The 16,861-nt window shown below is 36.9% G+C and overlaps 1 protein-coding gene across 1 annotated transcript in view; it reads left to right on the forward strand.

Moving 5' to 3' along the window:
• The window catches only part of Atu (Another transcription unit), a 74,877-nt gene that overhangs the window by 43,321 nt on the left and 14,695 nt on the right, over positions 1-16,861 (forward strand). Inside the window, exons 4-6 of the mRNA XM_081735907.1 lie at positions 6,710-7,143; positions 12,506-12,675; positions 15,027-15,232. Of these exons, the coding sequence (XP_081592033.1) occupies positions 6,710-7,143; positions 12,506-12,675; positions 15,027-15,232 (810 nt within the window). The remainder of the gene's footprint in view (positions 1-6,709; positions 7,144-12,505; positions 12,676-15,026; positions 15,233-16,861) is intronic.

Raw genomic sequence — 16,861 nt, forward strand, 5'->3', positions numbered from 1 at the left:
GCCCGAGATGGTTCCAGAGGTTTCGATCTAGAAACATTAGTCTCACCGATAAACTGCGATAAGGGGAATCTGTGCTGCTGGACAACGATACCCTGCGAGCAGCGCTAGAGGCAAATCCAATGCAAACTGTTGAAGAACTAACCAGCGAACTTCATGTCACATATTCGACCGTTTATCGTAATCTGCAGGACCTTGGGTACGTGTCGAAACTCGGTAACAGGTACCCCATCCATTAACGAAGCAGCAGCGAGTGGACATCTGCTGTTCCCTGCTCATATGTTAGAGATGTGAGCCATTTCTGGACAAAATGGTGACAAGGAATGAAAACTCGGTCTTCGTAACATTACACGCAAACGTCAGTAGGTATCTAAAGGAAAGGGCAGCAGGAACTGTGACAAGACAGGATCTCCATCCGTACAAAGTGATGCAGAGAGTTTAGTGGGATATCCATGGAATAATTTATTTTGAGCTCGTGTCACGTAATCAGATAATCAATTCAGATGTCTGCTGTCAGCAGCTTGAAACCCTACATACTGCCATGTTGGAAAAACGTCTTTCTCAGGTTCATCGCAAGAGTATGCTCATTTGCTCATGTACGGTGATAAAGCGCGCCTACACACGGCAAGCAGGAATGTGATTGGGAGAAAATCCCCCACCGGGCGTTTTCACCAGATCTTGCACCATCAAACTACTGTCTTTCGAAGTTGGTAACACCACCTTTCGGAGAAAACACTGCTAGATGAGGATGATGTGGAAAGAACAGTGACCCACTTCTTTGCCTCCATAACCAGTGACTTTCATTCAGCGGGTGATTCAACACTTGGTTGACAGGTGGCAGTGTGTTGTGGAGTCCGATCGAGACTATTTTCCTGATTAATGGCAGCGTTTCAGGCAATTATTCTTTTCCTTATGGTGCAAAAGTACGACATTACTTATAGGATGACCCAGTATTATTATACTGTTTGTAATGTTGTTATTCTAGGGCTAATTTTTTTGTAATATACATACTCGTTACAACTTACAAGAACATCAGAAATACAGTCATGCAAGTTTTGTCCATTGGGTCGTACTAGAGATAATTAATACGATAATTCAAATAGTAATTATTATTGTTTCATTGTAGGTTCTTTGTAGTTTTTTTTAAGTAGAAAATCGCATTTTATTTCTCCTTTTAGCTTTTTATTTTTTAAATCTTAAATAAGGAAAACATCGATATTCTTTGAATGCTTAACTTGGGCACTTCGGCAAACTTTTGTGTCTCACTTTTGCACTTTGTGTCTCAGAATGTCAATATTCACTGTTAGTTACTTAATAATGGTACTTAGAGAAACACAAAATTTTATTTAGAGAAAATAAAAACACGGAAGTTTATATGTAGTTGCCTGTACCTCATAGAATCGATAGTTGTAAAAAGGCGTACATCATAAGCTAAAAACACATTGTGAAAGCTGCTTTATGACTTTTCACATTTTATTGGAAGTAGCAAATTTTCGATCACTTTCGTGTCGATTTCTTTCGATCGATTATCTTCTTTTCATGTACCAAACAAAGGTTAAAAAGAAACTAATGAAAAATGCACCGATGAACAAGAAATATGAAATAATATATTATGGGTTTCTGTATGATATTACAGTGAATCCCGTATGTTATTCAGCTGCCTTGCATACGTTTTGCAATATGTAATGTTCTGCTTTTAGGATCATGATACATGGCATGCGACTATTATAAATTTAATTATTTATGGTTAAGATTTAATTTTAGAATAAAAGGAAATTAATATCAATGTATATTGTAAGGACCCTGACATCATAACATGAGCACATGTTTATGGACGACACATTCTAACGTTTACAAACAAGCAGACGATGCACTGAATGCACTGAACAGAAAGATCCGAAGATCAACACAATGGGAACCGAAAGAGGAGAGCCTCTTGAAGAGGGCCTATAAAAGAGGAACTACAGAGGAAGGAGACATCAGATGACCACTGATCGCCTACCCGCAACAGCTCTGGAGGTCGGACTGGACTAAGGGGCTCAACCTACCCTAACATCCCTGGAGGCTGTTATGAAGCAAAGGGGATTCCTCAACAAAAAACATTCCTTACGAGGCTGCCATGAGCCGAGGAGGTTTCCTAGGACTGTAACCTGAAGTCACTACAAGACACCCCGGTGGCTGCTATGAGTGAAGGGGTTCCCGTATGAAACGTATTTCCTTCAATCTTGGTCATAAGGAGATTCTGATATATTGACTTTGTAAAACACAAAGACTATTTTGTATTTTTATAAATAAATAGATGAAGGGCTAGGTTCTCGGTCCATTATTGACTCTACCTACACAAAATTTTGCAATATATATATATATATATATATATATATATATATATATATATATATATATATATATATATATATATATATATAAAATGCAATCATAGTATAAGATCAAGTCAACAAAGTAGTGAAATATAAGTCTTGAGATATATTTTGATTTAATAGATATATTCCAAGTCTTGATCTTAAAATCTTAATAGTAGTATATTTTATAGTTAATTCATTATTATTTGTGTTACCTGGTTAAGTGTCAACTGAAATAGTGTTCTAAATTCATATCTGGCCTCGAAGTACTTTTATGTAAGATCTGCGCAATACTTCTAACCATTCATGCAATGAGCATTGCTTTCCAAATATAGCTAACAGTTTAAAACTGAACTAATGTTGTTGTTGCAACCTTTAAATCAGGTTTTGCTATCAATAGGAAAATAAAGTATGCAGCTGCAGCACACTGTTCTGACTGCATTACTAGAATTATAAATAACCCTAATCGCTGTTAACAAAGAATAAGTAACTTATGGAGAAATAAATTGTATGCATACAAAAATCCTTTTATAAAATACGATATTATACGACGAATGAAATACTGGTAATAGATTTGTATCGATAAGCAAATAATATATTATATGGTGATATTCCTTTAACTTGGGAATGTTCTAGTATTGCGGGATTGGATTTTTTGAATGTTATTTGCCTAGAAAATACAGGGTACGAAATTGCAATCGTTCTGTGTACCTGTTGTTTACTTTGCCATTATGAATCTGCTATGTGTTGATCCATTAGTAGTATAAAACGAATACAAATTAATAGCATTCATAATATACTACTTCCTAACGATAACCTATTATTAACCTGATACTTATCAATGTAAATTGGTCTTAACGGATTCATACTAACCTTTAATTCTAGCTACTAACTACTACCTAAGACTAATTCAAATTCAAATGCCTTTATTAACCCCTTAAGGTCCTTGGGCCCATTTTGACCCATTCTCGTTTTCAGTGTTCCGTAATTCCTAAAGTAACTTCTCATACTGCATGACTTTTATTAATTTTGCTATGTTCGCATATATAGTTAATATAATCGCCGTAGGTATTTAAATTAGGAAGGTATAAAATATTTTACACTTAAATCCTTCTGGATGCATTTGGACCCATACAATTTACTATGTAGAACGTATGCTTTACTCGCACCATTGCTCACTAATATGCACTTGTTCATGATCACGCGTTGCTTTGGTAACTCTCTCGCGCCAAGGTGGGCTTTGCGGTGTGCATTGGTTTTCTCGGGGTTCTCCCATTTCTTCCTAGTTCCTTCATTCTACTATTTCATTCAATTCTCATCATCACCGTCTCCTTTAGCCTAGCCAATATAACCGTTTTTTTTTTTTTTTTTTAACGTTGGGGGGAAAATTCCCACAAAATGAGAAATTCATAGCGGTGGCGGAAATGAAGGGAATTTCCTTCAAATATAATGAGATTGGAAAATTCTTGCACTCTTCCCTCATTTGTATACTATATTCGATCAGTGAGGTTCTCGTTTACTCTGGCGCTCTTACTTTCACTTTCTCCTGTATCCAGCGGTGCAATCATAAATTTCCGTTTGGTGGGGCAAGTATCAATGTCATTGATGGGTATTGTAAAGTTCTGTTTGTACAGAAGTAGGTAGAGCAAATTGCAGTCCGGAATCGTTTCACATTACTGTTTTTAATAAAATCCTCTATAAACAATATTTTACAGAAATACCAGGATTAGGTGTCCTCTCGATCTGATGGTCTCGTGAAGGATTCCTCAATAACAAACTACGCGAGGGGATGTAAGGACACTCGCTGTTGCACTGCAAGCAGAGAGGGATTAGAGATCTCGACAAAGCTCCACTGGAAGCTAGACCGGGTTGTGATTAGGAATCTCTCGCTGCTCCACTGCAAACAGAAAAAGAGATAAAGTTCCCCACAATGCTCCACTGTAAGCCAGGGAGAAAGAGGAACAGTGAGCTCCACTGCAAGCTAAGGCTTTGGGTTTCGGTGAGGTACAGTGACCCGGTGGCGCTGCTGTTCCCTCGTCGTCATGTGACCAATGGTGTCACTCTCATCTCCGTCGTCTGCAGCTATAGTACTCCATAATAAGGTGCACGCGCTTGTTTATAAATAGAAGCACGTGTTGGGTGTTTGTAAAATAAGCACGTGGGACATTACAATATAAAATTTGCATTATATATTACATGGATATAATATTGTCTGACCCTACCCACTTGTGGTCGCACCACTGCCTGTATCCCTCCATATTTTCGCGGATATGTTTCAAATCCTACATTATAAACCATAATATTTCAACTATCTATGGACATACTGTACTCTTTCAGATTTATTATATGCTTGTGTGTCTGCATATTTGTGCTCGAAGGGAAATATTGAATCAGTATTTTGTATAGCGAATCTTGCATAACATTATTTACTTTAGTGTAGTCTAAATATTTTCAGCAAGTAATTACGTAATGCTACTGTTAGAATATATACTTAGGGCTGCAAACGAAATATAAACCAAAGTTTATTACAAAAATCAATATTTTTTAACCACTTGCGCATGAGTATATATTAAACTACTCACTCATAATTTGTACAACGGTATGGTAGTGATTTGCACATTTCAATCCTACGCCCTTGTACAATGTGCAAGATTTTAGTACACAAGTCAATATGTTTTAACGATAACACGTAAATAAATAAAATCGGTTTATTACTCCAACATTTAAGCACATGCATGAAAAAAAAGACGAAGATGCATAATGGGTCCAAATGGACCCGAGGGTCTTATATGTAAACTTCTAACGAAGACTTTAAGGGGGTTAAAACGGACGAGATTTAGCTAAGGCTGTTTTAACATCTAACCCTTCTCATTAAGATTTTTTTTTAATAATGAAGTAATGATAAGAGCAAATAAGCATATTAAACATGAAAAGTAATACATATGTAAGTAAATACAAGATTTTAAAAAAAACTATGATACATTTGAAACAAAAGAAAAAAAACTATGATACATTTGAAACAAGTAAGACACAAAAAACTTTTTACACAAGAAAAAGTTAAACGAAAAAGAAAAAAAATGTATCATACGCTGTGTAGTGTCTCACAAAAATTGTAATATAGTTCTGAAGGATAATCACTGGTCGTTAAATAAGTAAATATTAATACCAACTGTCAAATACATTTGTTCTACAATCTAGTTACTCTAACAGCTGACCTACATGTGGAATGGTATAGCTCAGTTTCTTTGTGAATGCATTACCTAGCAGTACTGAAATAAATTAATATACTAACTCACATACTTTGAGTATTTTGTATATCTTAGGCATAGAATATTATACTGGCATCGTTTCGCTCGGATTAATTCCATCTGTAACTCAAGCCTGAGACGTCTGGAATACGTCCTATGGAGCATGAACAACTATTACTATTACTTACAAGATTTAAAATTGTCTGAAGAAGGTGCGTTATATATATAAACTTATTTCACCCAGGATTGGACAATTAGTCAAACCATTTTAAAAACAAACTAAAGCTACACTCATCGTAAATATTTCAGCAAAGAGGTTTTTTATACCTCTTTCTTAGCACAGATTTTTTTTTTTTTTTTTTCAGAAAATTAGTTTCTAGACAAACTATATGATTATAATTACTAACGGAAGCTATATGGTACATGATATATAAAAACAATTTACTCACCTTTGTACAGCTGGTTTTTAAAGTCTATGTATTAAGTAACCTCAATATTTCAATCTACTATGGGATCTTGCTGTCAATCAACTCCTTCTTAGTTGGAAATACATTTATTCCTCCATCCGTTTGGTGTGATCACTTTTTCTTTCATAAGACAGTGCGATAAATCATACCAATCGGATTGGATTTCCAGTGAAGCAGAGGAGTTAATCGAGACAGGAACCCAGAGTGAATTTAAATATTGAGATTACTAAGTACATAGACATTAAAAATCAATGGTACAAAAGTGAGTCAGTTGTTCTGAGCTATATACAAAATTATTAATTATTTTTTACCATAGAAGTAACTTCCGCATTCCAGACTTTTTAAAATTCTTCATGTAATTACGCCGAAATTAATAATTAATGAAACATTAATTTGAAGTCTAATTTCTTTACTTTTGTTCCATTTTCACTTCACTGGCAGTCGCTTGTAGTTTTCTAGCAATATTAATTTCCTGAAAGGATCCAATGAAGAAGGCAGTAACTTTGCTGAAACATTCCCAGTGAGACTTTATGTGCTTTTGGTGAGTACAGCTTTAGTTAATATAATTATGGAGTGTCCTGTTTTTGTTTCTATTTTATTTCTAAAATATAATATTATTATTATTTTCTCTTTTTAGAAAAAGGAAGAGATCCGACCGCAGTGATGAAAGCGGAGATGAAGGTTCAAAAAAGTTGAGGATCGCAGCTTCTGATGATGAAGGTGAGGCTAAAAGTAGCCGAGTCGGTTCGGACGATGAAGAGGCAGAAAAAAGAAGTCGAAGGGAATCGGAAAGTGAGCGAAGTGAGAAAGCTGCTGCTTCGGGCAGTGAACGAAGCGATGACGAGGGAGTGACTCGTAAAAAGAAAGTGATATCTGATAGTGAACATAGTGACAATGAATCACCTGTGAAGAGAAAGAATAAAATTGCATCTGATAGTGAAGCAAGTGACGCAGGAAGCGCGCGAAAACAAGCTAAAGACAGTGATGATGAGGATGATGAAGCAGTGACGAAAAGGAAAGCTAAACGTATCCTAGGAAGTGATGAAAGTGAAGGAGAAGGCGATCCCACAGGTAAAGTGTGTCCATGATAATTTGTAAACATACTAAATGATACCATTGATCGAAATAATTAGACAAAAAAATCTGAACTCACGCGATACGAACTCTGACCTCACATTTGTCGAGTGATTGTTGTGAACAGTCATTTCCAGCTAGCCGGTATATGACATACGAATGCGCTTTATTATCTGAGAAGAGCAGAGAAAAATGCAGTGAGGGAAGGAAGGGAGGAGATGGGATAAGTAGGTGTTGGCAGTGTTTGCGTAATCATTCATCCACGAGAAGATACCTACAAAACCATCGACAGCTCAGTCGATGTTCTTGTTTGTCTTGTCTCCACTGTCTTCTATCAACGTTAGGTTACCTGCCAATTCCGGGTAGCCAATGTTTCTATGGTTTAGTGCTTTATTCCTGCAATCCCTTATAGTTATCCTCTGGCTAGTGGATTGCGTCTGCAGATTTTCAGCAAAATGTTTGTCTGTAAGGATACAAAGCGCAGAAAGGGAAGTCGCTGGAAACTTAGTTGGATAGGTCAATCGCCTGGCGGGGAATCGAAGTTTGAATGCCCACCTGTCCAGCGTTCAGTTTTTTCTACATTGAAATAAAATATACCTACATGATTATCGTAGTGTTATGATTAGAGCGTACATAATTTTAGTGTTAGTTTGTATTGTGGTGTAAACCTTAGCAACATTGTCTTTGTTGAAACCAAATGATCATTAACCCATCAGTAACAATGCGCATTCTGTTCAAAAATCCTGTTCAGATAGCATTTTACACGTAATCAGCAAAGCAGAGAAAAATTAAGAACATATTAACATGAAAGAAATCGATCAAAATTTTAGAGTAAATCAGTGGCGTGGCCCCGCGAACGTAGTCACACACTCGCTTTTGGTAGGAGTGGTCCCGGGTTCGATTGCCAGTGGGGACACTCGGTCGAAAAAGTGTAAAAGTTATTTTGGGCCAGCCATTCCGAGTAAGCTATTCCTCATTCATACCAGGCAAATGTCGGGATGATACCTCATTTAATGGTCGCAGGCTGCTTCTTACCTTTCATATTCCTTTCTTCCTTCCCAATTCCCTGGGCAATACAATCCACGATACTCTGGGGGCTGCGGTGGCTCAGTGGTAGAGCATTCACCTCTGGTGCATGGGATCCTGGGTTCAAACCCTGCTCCCGCCAAGTGAACTTTGTGGTGGACAAACACCGTGTGCGTGGGTTTCTTCGGGGTTCTCCCGTTTCCTCCCACTTTATACATTCCACCATTTCATTCCTCATTATCACCGTCTCCTTTAGTCTAGCCGGCATAATCGTGGGACGTAAAACTCAAAAATTTCATTTCATTCATTTTTCCACAATACTCTAAAATCCGGCGTAACTTTAAAAAAAGAAAAGAAAAGAAAAAAACACCGCGCACTTACGTATACTTTAGCCACTCATGTATTACTCACCAAACTAAGATTTTAATCATATCATTACAACATATGCAAATAGTATATAAGAAAGTGTCATTAAGGCCTGCTAAGTACAAAGTTCGCGCTAAGTTTAATTTTTTCAGACCTCTAGGAAAAATCTGCAAAATTATGATACAGGCGTTAAATGGGTACAGGAATTTAAATGTGATAAAATTAAATACTGGTAGATAAATATGGTAGTTCGTTCATTGTAATCATTGACCTTGGAAGCAGTTTAGACAAACCATTCGTACTGATAAGCATGCAACAAATATTGCAACAACTTTATGAAATATTGTGTTGTACGGACTGTATTAAATGAAATAATAATGGTATTATTTGGATATTGGGAAAATGTGATTTATTATACTGTAAGTCCGATTGTTCAGGCTTTGCTTTTAGTATACATAAATTTGATTTAAACTAGTCACTGAGCAAAACAGTAATCTTCGGGACAACCTTAAAGGATTCTTTCCCCAACTACTACTTCTTTTCACCCCCCACAACCATCGGTTAGTCCTCGCGACCATGTGAGCTGTCACTGCTCTCAGTGTTGTTGTACTTCTGTTCTGCTTGGATAGTTAAAGCCCGGCACCAAAAAAAAAAAAAAAAAAAAAAAAAAAAAAAAAAAAAAAAAAAAAAAAAAAAAAAGCGTTCCTTCCTATTTTCAGTTAACAATAATAATAATAATAATAATAATAATAATGTCAATTTTCAACAGACAAACTATGAAAAGCATAAAAATAAGGAAAGAAACGGAGCTGAAAGTTCCACGTAGTTCTAAAAAAAATGAATTACATAAGCAAATAAGTTTTTTTTTAATTTTTTTTTAAATATAATACGCTATACGCAATTGTGACTAGAGCAATCAACATGAGCTTATTACATTTGACAATTTCAAGCACAGATAACAGAGAGTGACTCCTATCGCCTTTACTGTATTTTTTAACGGATTTTATTATTTCTGAATTTAATTGGCTTCCAATTTACTTACGATTCTAAATCGACACCAAAAATTGAATAACACAATTAAGAACTGAACCCACTCCTGGCGCATCGAAAGAACCTGCTAGTTTTAGAAAACGATTGGTTGAAAGATACTGGAAATTAATAAATAGAAAAATAGAAACTAATACTCTGTTTGAAAATAAAGAAGACAGGTATTACCTTTTACTCCGATTCTGAGTCAGAATATGTTTGTTCACTTTCTGACGTGAAGTCTTATATTTCCACTATGAAAGGGGCGGTGTCCGCGTCATCAAAAATATGCTGTAGGTTCCGATTACTGTCTTCGATTTTTTCTATATGTTTTATGTAGTTAATCCATTTCTCACTATCACACGCAGATCGCAGTATTCCCAGTAGTTCATTGACAGGTCGTCCTTTGAGGTTTTGTACTTCAACTTTTCGCTTAATTTCTGACCACACCATTTCGATAGGATTCAAGATGCAATGATGCGGAGGGAGTTTCAATACTATATGCGCGTGGGATGCAGCCATTTCGTCAATAACGAAGCGCTTTTCATGCTCTTCCTTTTGTTTAATTATTTGGAGAAGAACTGGTTTGATTGGCACGGGACTAGGGACTTCAATATTATGAAATATATAATTAATAATGGATGCTTTGTTTCAGGATAATTAATGGGCTTGGGGACAATAATTCGTGAGTGGTACGAAGCATTGTCAATGACTATCACAGTCGGTTCCTCCAAACGCATCAAAACAGAATTTAAAAATCAGTTTTCAAAAATATCTGAAGTCATTGTTTCATGAAAATCTGCAGGGACTTCGACCCTATTTTTGTGGGTCATGAAAAGAACGTCTTGAAGAAAATCAGACCGTCCCCCACAATGCAAAATGACAAATCGTTCTCCTTTTCCCCCGGAAGTCACAGGTGTATAATTTTCAGTGTTTCAGATGAGCTCTTTATTTTGAAGGTGTTAGTGTCATACCAAGTCTCGTCTAGATGCAAATCACAATAACCTTCCCGTCTCAGTTGTTGGATCATCTCTAGATATCGAAACTGCCACGCGAAAACTTCCTGAGATTCAGCCCTGGAAAGTTTCCTTCCAATAGTCTTGTACTTGAAACCCATGCTATGCAGAAGTCTGTGTAGTGTTCTGCTGCTATATGGGAACTCGTAGTCCGTTCCGGCTGTCTTTTGCTTCATAGCAAGAGTCAGTTTTTCTCTTGTGGGGGCTTCTCCGTTCTTATAAAACTATATATCGTACGACGCAATAAGTCCCTACAAAAGTCGTCGATTTTATCAAAGAGAAATTTAGTTCTAGCTACATGTTTGTGTGTGAGAGTTTCATACTGCTCTAAGTCCAAATGAGAAACTCTCTTCACTGTAGTCACACTGACACCTGTTGCCTCACTAACGCATTTGTGGATGTTCTTATGATATAACATACCGATGTTACTTTGCACTATATCGCGAACAAAACGTCTAACATTCTGCACAATTTGAATGCTTTGCTTCCGTAACTTTCCTCCCTTCCCGATAATAGATCTTTTTTTCTTCGGCGTTCTCTCCTCAGAAGTACTTGCAGTAGGCACCTCGTCAGGCATCACTTCATGTTCCGTAGATTCACCGATCAGCCATGGCCTGAATATGTTCGCCATTATATAACGAAATAAATAAGAATAAACACGAAATTAAAAAAAAAATGAATATGGAATAAAACAAAGAGCACAAGGATGGAAAAGACACAAAACAAATCACTTGCAAAAGTATACAGACGCTGTCACTCAACATATTTTCTCACGCAAACTGACCAAGTATTTAAAAAAAAGAAAGCAAGAGAAAGAAAACAGAAGGAAAAGAATTTAGGCAACATTGGTTTTTAGCCAGAAGGGATCATATATCTTTACCACGTGTTGCGAAGACTAGCAGGGGAAGATTCAGAGGGGTGAACAGGGTTTTCAGAATTCCTGGGAAAAGAGCTCTCTCTTTCTGTTCCAATGTATACGTTTATTGTAAAAAGTATTAACGTGTAACAGTTTCGCCAACTATCCACTTTGACTTCATCAGACACTATCTGTTAGTTTCTGATAAAGCCAAAGTGGATAGTTGGCGAAGCTGTTAAACGTTATAATTTTTTACAATAGACGTATTGTTTTGCTCAGCGAGTAGTTAAAATTAAATTTACATAAGTCCAAGACGAAGGACCATATATCATCAATTTGGAAAATTCTTTCCAACTACTCGTCACGAGAGACAGCCTCGTCACTGACATCCCCATTTAAAATAACAAATCAATCAATCAGTCTTTTCAATCATGTCCATTTCGGCAGTTATAGTTTTAATTTAAAAATGTCAAATTAGGTTCCTTTATTTTTTTAAGATTAATATTCAATTTATTACGAGTAGTAGAGCGTTCACCTCTGGTGCATGGGGTACTGGGTTCAAACCCTACTCCCGCCAAGTGAACTTTGTGGTGGACAAACACCGTGTGCGTGGGTTTTCTCGGGGTTATCCCGTTTCCTCCCACTTTCTTCATTCCACCATTTCATTCATCTCTGATAATCACCGTCTCCTTTAGCCTAACCGGCATAACCGTGGGACGTAAAACTGAAAAAATTCATTTCATTTCATATTCAATTTGTTACGTCGTTATAGGCCTACTTATAAAAGTATAACGAGTTAACAATTCATAACTGTCTAGCTTAATATTGTGAAGTATAAATTTCATTATCAGTTTATAATCGCTTTATTGACAGAACTGCCTCTGTTGTTTTCTGATTTTCACTCATAAGATCATTTTGTGTCTTTTTACTGGTAGTTGAGGTGTTCTTTATTATCTGATCAGACGATTTGTTTTTTATGTTATAATATGCCGTAATAGTATTATTTTAGTTCTTATATCCTAATATTTTCATTCGGTGATTATTGGTATGTTATATTATTTTTAAACAGCAACTGCTGAGGCGTTGTTCGGAGATGCTGATGATATCAGTACAGACGAGGAAAAAGAAAAAGGAGAGAAGGATATGAGGGAAGAAGAGGAAGAAGAAAAGGAAAAGTCAGATCGCGAAGAAGAGGAAGAAGGGGAAAGAGAAAAAGAACGGGAAGAAGGAGAGAAAGAAGTAAGTACTGGCACTTACAGATTTAAACTAGAATTTATTTCAGATTGTTTCTTTAGAAATTACTTGTTATGTTCTATTTACTTTCCTGTTAGATTGGTGCGAATGAAATGTCTATCCCAGGTGTGTCATTTTCAAAGGGGAAAAAACACGATACTTGCTTATTCAAAATAGTCACCGTTTGCAACAACACACTTTTGCCATCGTTCAGCTAACGATAATTTTCCGGTAAAAGAAGTCTGGAATCTACAATACAAAGAAGTGCCCGAGATACCGGAAGAAATTATGGCTGCTGAAAGAGAAGTAAGAAGAATACGGTGGATGAGGAAATGTTTCATACTGCAATTGAAGAGTCTGCACTGTTCGTTGAGTGATATGTGGGCATGCATTGTCGTGCAACTTGAGGCTACCATGTTTGTTGACCATTGCTGAATGATTATGCACAAGTTTATTGTGCATTTCATGGAGTTGTGCACTGTAACGATTCGCAGGGGAGGCTTCGCCTCGACGGAGAAAGACATAATGGATCAACCACCATTATAGATCACCATACCAGCAACAATATCTTTTAAGAGTTTTGGAAATAGTTCTGGACTTAGATTAAGATCCAATTACTGTCGTGACCATGTACGATTGTCATTGAGAATCCACTTTTCATCTGACAATCCGATCAGGAAACTTTCCTGGTTATTCTTTACTCTCTGAAAACTATACACCTCCAGACGGCGATTCTTGTTGCCCGGAGTCGGTTCATATGGCACCAAAGCGTCTAACTTTTTCACTTGTCGATTGCACGGACCAGCGACAGTGGTATAGTGTATGCTTGACTCATTTGCAGTGGCATGAACATTTTTTTCGAGAGTTTACTTGTACGGTGTCTTCTGAGTTCATTTGAACATGGTATTGGTCAGTATGTGTGTGAACATGGTGTGGACATATTTTGCAATGCTATATCACCGAAATGAAATCAGATAAACAAACTGCAAATGATAAATTCATTCGTCATTCCTGGCACAAATGCACTGTTAATATTTTTTGCGGCTTGCTGTGCAAAATATCCCAGTTTGAATCCATAAAGAAAACTCACTCTCGCTTTCTAACATAAATGTGGATTTTTTCTCGTTCTTGACTTTCCTTGTATACACTTGATAAAATGCAGAACCAAATAGGATTCCGTTTCGTAGTTTTCCTCTTACGTGAAGAATTTTGGATTATATTTCTGGACATTCAGCATCCATGGGCTTTTAAACCCCTCACATATGCGGGATGATGTCCTTCGGTGATCACATTATCCGGGAAAGTAGGGAAGCAGCTTGAAACCTTTGTTCGATATCATCCCGGCATTTGCCTGGTGTGAATGAGAAAAAACAAGTGAATGCTTCACTCAGGATGGCTGGCCGAAAAAAGGCTTTTCACGCCTTTCCAACTGAGTGTCCCACCTGGAATCTAATCCGGAAGAGGCTAGCGACTACGTAGCGCGGGACCATACATTAAGAATTTGCTGACCAATTGTACTATATTTTGCAGTTGTATCACTTGTGTAAATAGTTGTGTATTAAGTTGTGAGATAACTTTCAAATTGCCCTCGTTGAACATTTTTTTTTTTTAACGGAACAATAATGAAATGGGATGGCGGTTGATTGGAATAATTGGTGGAAATGAGAAAGAAAGAAAGAGAAGTCTAGTAGAATCTCGAAAAGTGCACAGATATGTCACAAAACGGAATCCTGTCATGTACAACAAACTCGCATGAAATAGAACCGAATAAGATCCCTTTCGCATCAGTTATTTAGTAACAATATTCCAAATATAGCAAAAGGTAATTTTATATTGGAAATATTAACATTAAGGGTGAACTATAGATCCTGTACATTAAAGATGCGATCCCAGCATTACCCGTATGAAACAGGGAAGTTGTAGTAAATCTCAGTTAGGAGGGCTAGCCTCAGAATTTGAATCCAGAACTTTGCAAAACCTGAACTAACCAAGTACGTATGCAAGCTTAGTTAAAAGTAAACATTGTAGATATATTGGTAGGAGCCTATAGCTACTTGCGAGTCATTTGAATTGAATGTATTAGACGTTAAATTTCGAAGAATTTTTCTGTTGTACGGTACGAACAATAGTTTTTCCTTAAAATAATAGCAAATTTCCGAATAAGTTTTGAAAAAAGTAGGCCAATTTTTTAGTACGGTGTTTGAGTAAATTGAAGAAAGTCTTTATTTGTTTAAGAAATTGCAAAATATACTCTAATTGGCCAACTCATAGAAAAGCCATTGAAAAGGAATCCAATTTGAACATGTCTGTACATTGTACTTTTACTGTTCACCATAAGATTTTTCTTTTAATTGAAGGAAGAGGAAGGAGAAAAGGAAGAAGAACCTCCTCCAGAAACGAGAATCGATGTTGAAATTCCGAAAATAACAACTGATCTTGGAAGGGAGATCCACTTCGTTAAGCTTCCTAACTTCCTCTCAGTCGAGACAAGACCTTTCGATCCTGATACTTATGAAGATGAAATTGATGAAGAAGAAACCCTAGACGAAGAAGGTCGAGCGAGGTAAGCATTCAAATAGTAGTACAATATTTAACAGTACTAACAAAAACATTTATTGTAGATCGGGGCCGCGGTGGCTCAGTGGTAGAGCGTTCACCTCTAGTGGTTGGAGTCCCTGGTTCGACCCCAAACTCGTGCCAAGTGAACTTTGTGATGGACAAACATCGTGTACGTGGGTATCCTCAGGGTTCTCCCGTTTCCTCCCACTTTCTTCATTCTACCATTTTATTCATTTTTCATCATCACCGTCTCCTTTAGCCTAGGCGGAATAACCGTGGGATGTAAAACTCAAAGATTTAATTTCATTTCATTATTGTCCCAGCAGAAAAAAAACACGTACCATACATGCGCATGTATAACATGTGCCTGGAAAACCCTTGAAATTGGAACACTGTTTTACGCCTGATCATGTGCTCATGTTTTTTAAAAACATTGCGTGTTCAGTCCCTGGAAACGGAAAAACACAGGTAAACAAGGAAGAAGTGAACACCTGGTTTGTACCTGGAAAACGCATGTTTTGTACCTATAACCGAACGGAACATCTGTGGATTGCATGTTTTGCAACTGATCTTAGCGTGTTTTCTCTTCAACAGCAGCTGATCATCCGCTGAACATTGCATGTAAAAGGAAGAAGACCAGTGCTATTCTAGTATTGTTCGAGAGCACTGAACATGCAATGTACAGGTATCGCAAACATGCAGTGAAATGGGAACTGGAAATAGGCAGTTCAGACGATACGAACATTACATTTTTCGATTAGTTAACACTGAATGCACAGGTCCCAATTTCAAGATGGCAGCCATTATTTCAAACTAGCGGGCATCTACACTATAGGGTACAGTTTTCGGTTTTTTAATCTGTCCCTGGTCTTTAGGCCTACTAGCTATTTTCCATTTTGTGGTAATTATAAAATGTGTACACTGTTGAATGAAACTTGAGTTCGAAATTTTGCTGAAGGAATAAGAATCAAGGTTGAATTTCCAGCAACACAGTGTTTCTAAACATACCAGTATCTGCTGCTGGTCCAGGAATATATAAATTCGCACCTGCAAATTTCTACCCACACAGTGAGCCTTCCAATATTGTCGAGATTAGTCTGTTTTGCTGGACATTCAAGAATTCCTTCAAAAGCAGCATGTAGCTGGACACTGCATGTACATGATGTTGATACAAGCAACATACACCTAATAACAAAACATCTTCCTTTTTCTTCTTCTTCTTTTTTTTAATGTGAGAAACCCATCTGAAAATGGCCTTTTCTCGGATTTAAAACTCTGTCTATCGGGCATGTTTCTTTTATATTTCAGACAGTGTACTGTTTCTCTGTAACCTGCAAATACATGCTGTCACTACATACCATGTACAGTTCATGTTTATACAACCGTTTTCTGCTAAAACAAACCACCTGGAAATCCTATTTTCCGTATAAAAAACATACCATGTACTAGACATGTAAACGACAAACTCCTGCTAGATGAACAATTCTCTGGAACCTGCATGAACATTCGGCAATACAGGGAAAAAAACGGCTCATGTTCACAGCAGATTTCTTTTGAAATTCAGCATAGCTGAAAATCACGTTAGAAAACGGAACACACTATATGTAATGTGCAGAAAATTTTCGTTCAACAT

The sequence above is a fragment of the Thermobia domestica genome, chromosome 13 (assembly GCF_964235325.1).
Source record: "Thermobia domestica chromosome 13, izTheDome1.hap1.1, whole genome shotgun sequence".
Classification (NCBI taxonomy): Eukaryota; Metazoa; Arthropoda; class Insecta; order Zygentoma; family Lepismatidae; genus Thermobia; species Thermobia domestica.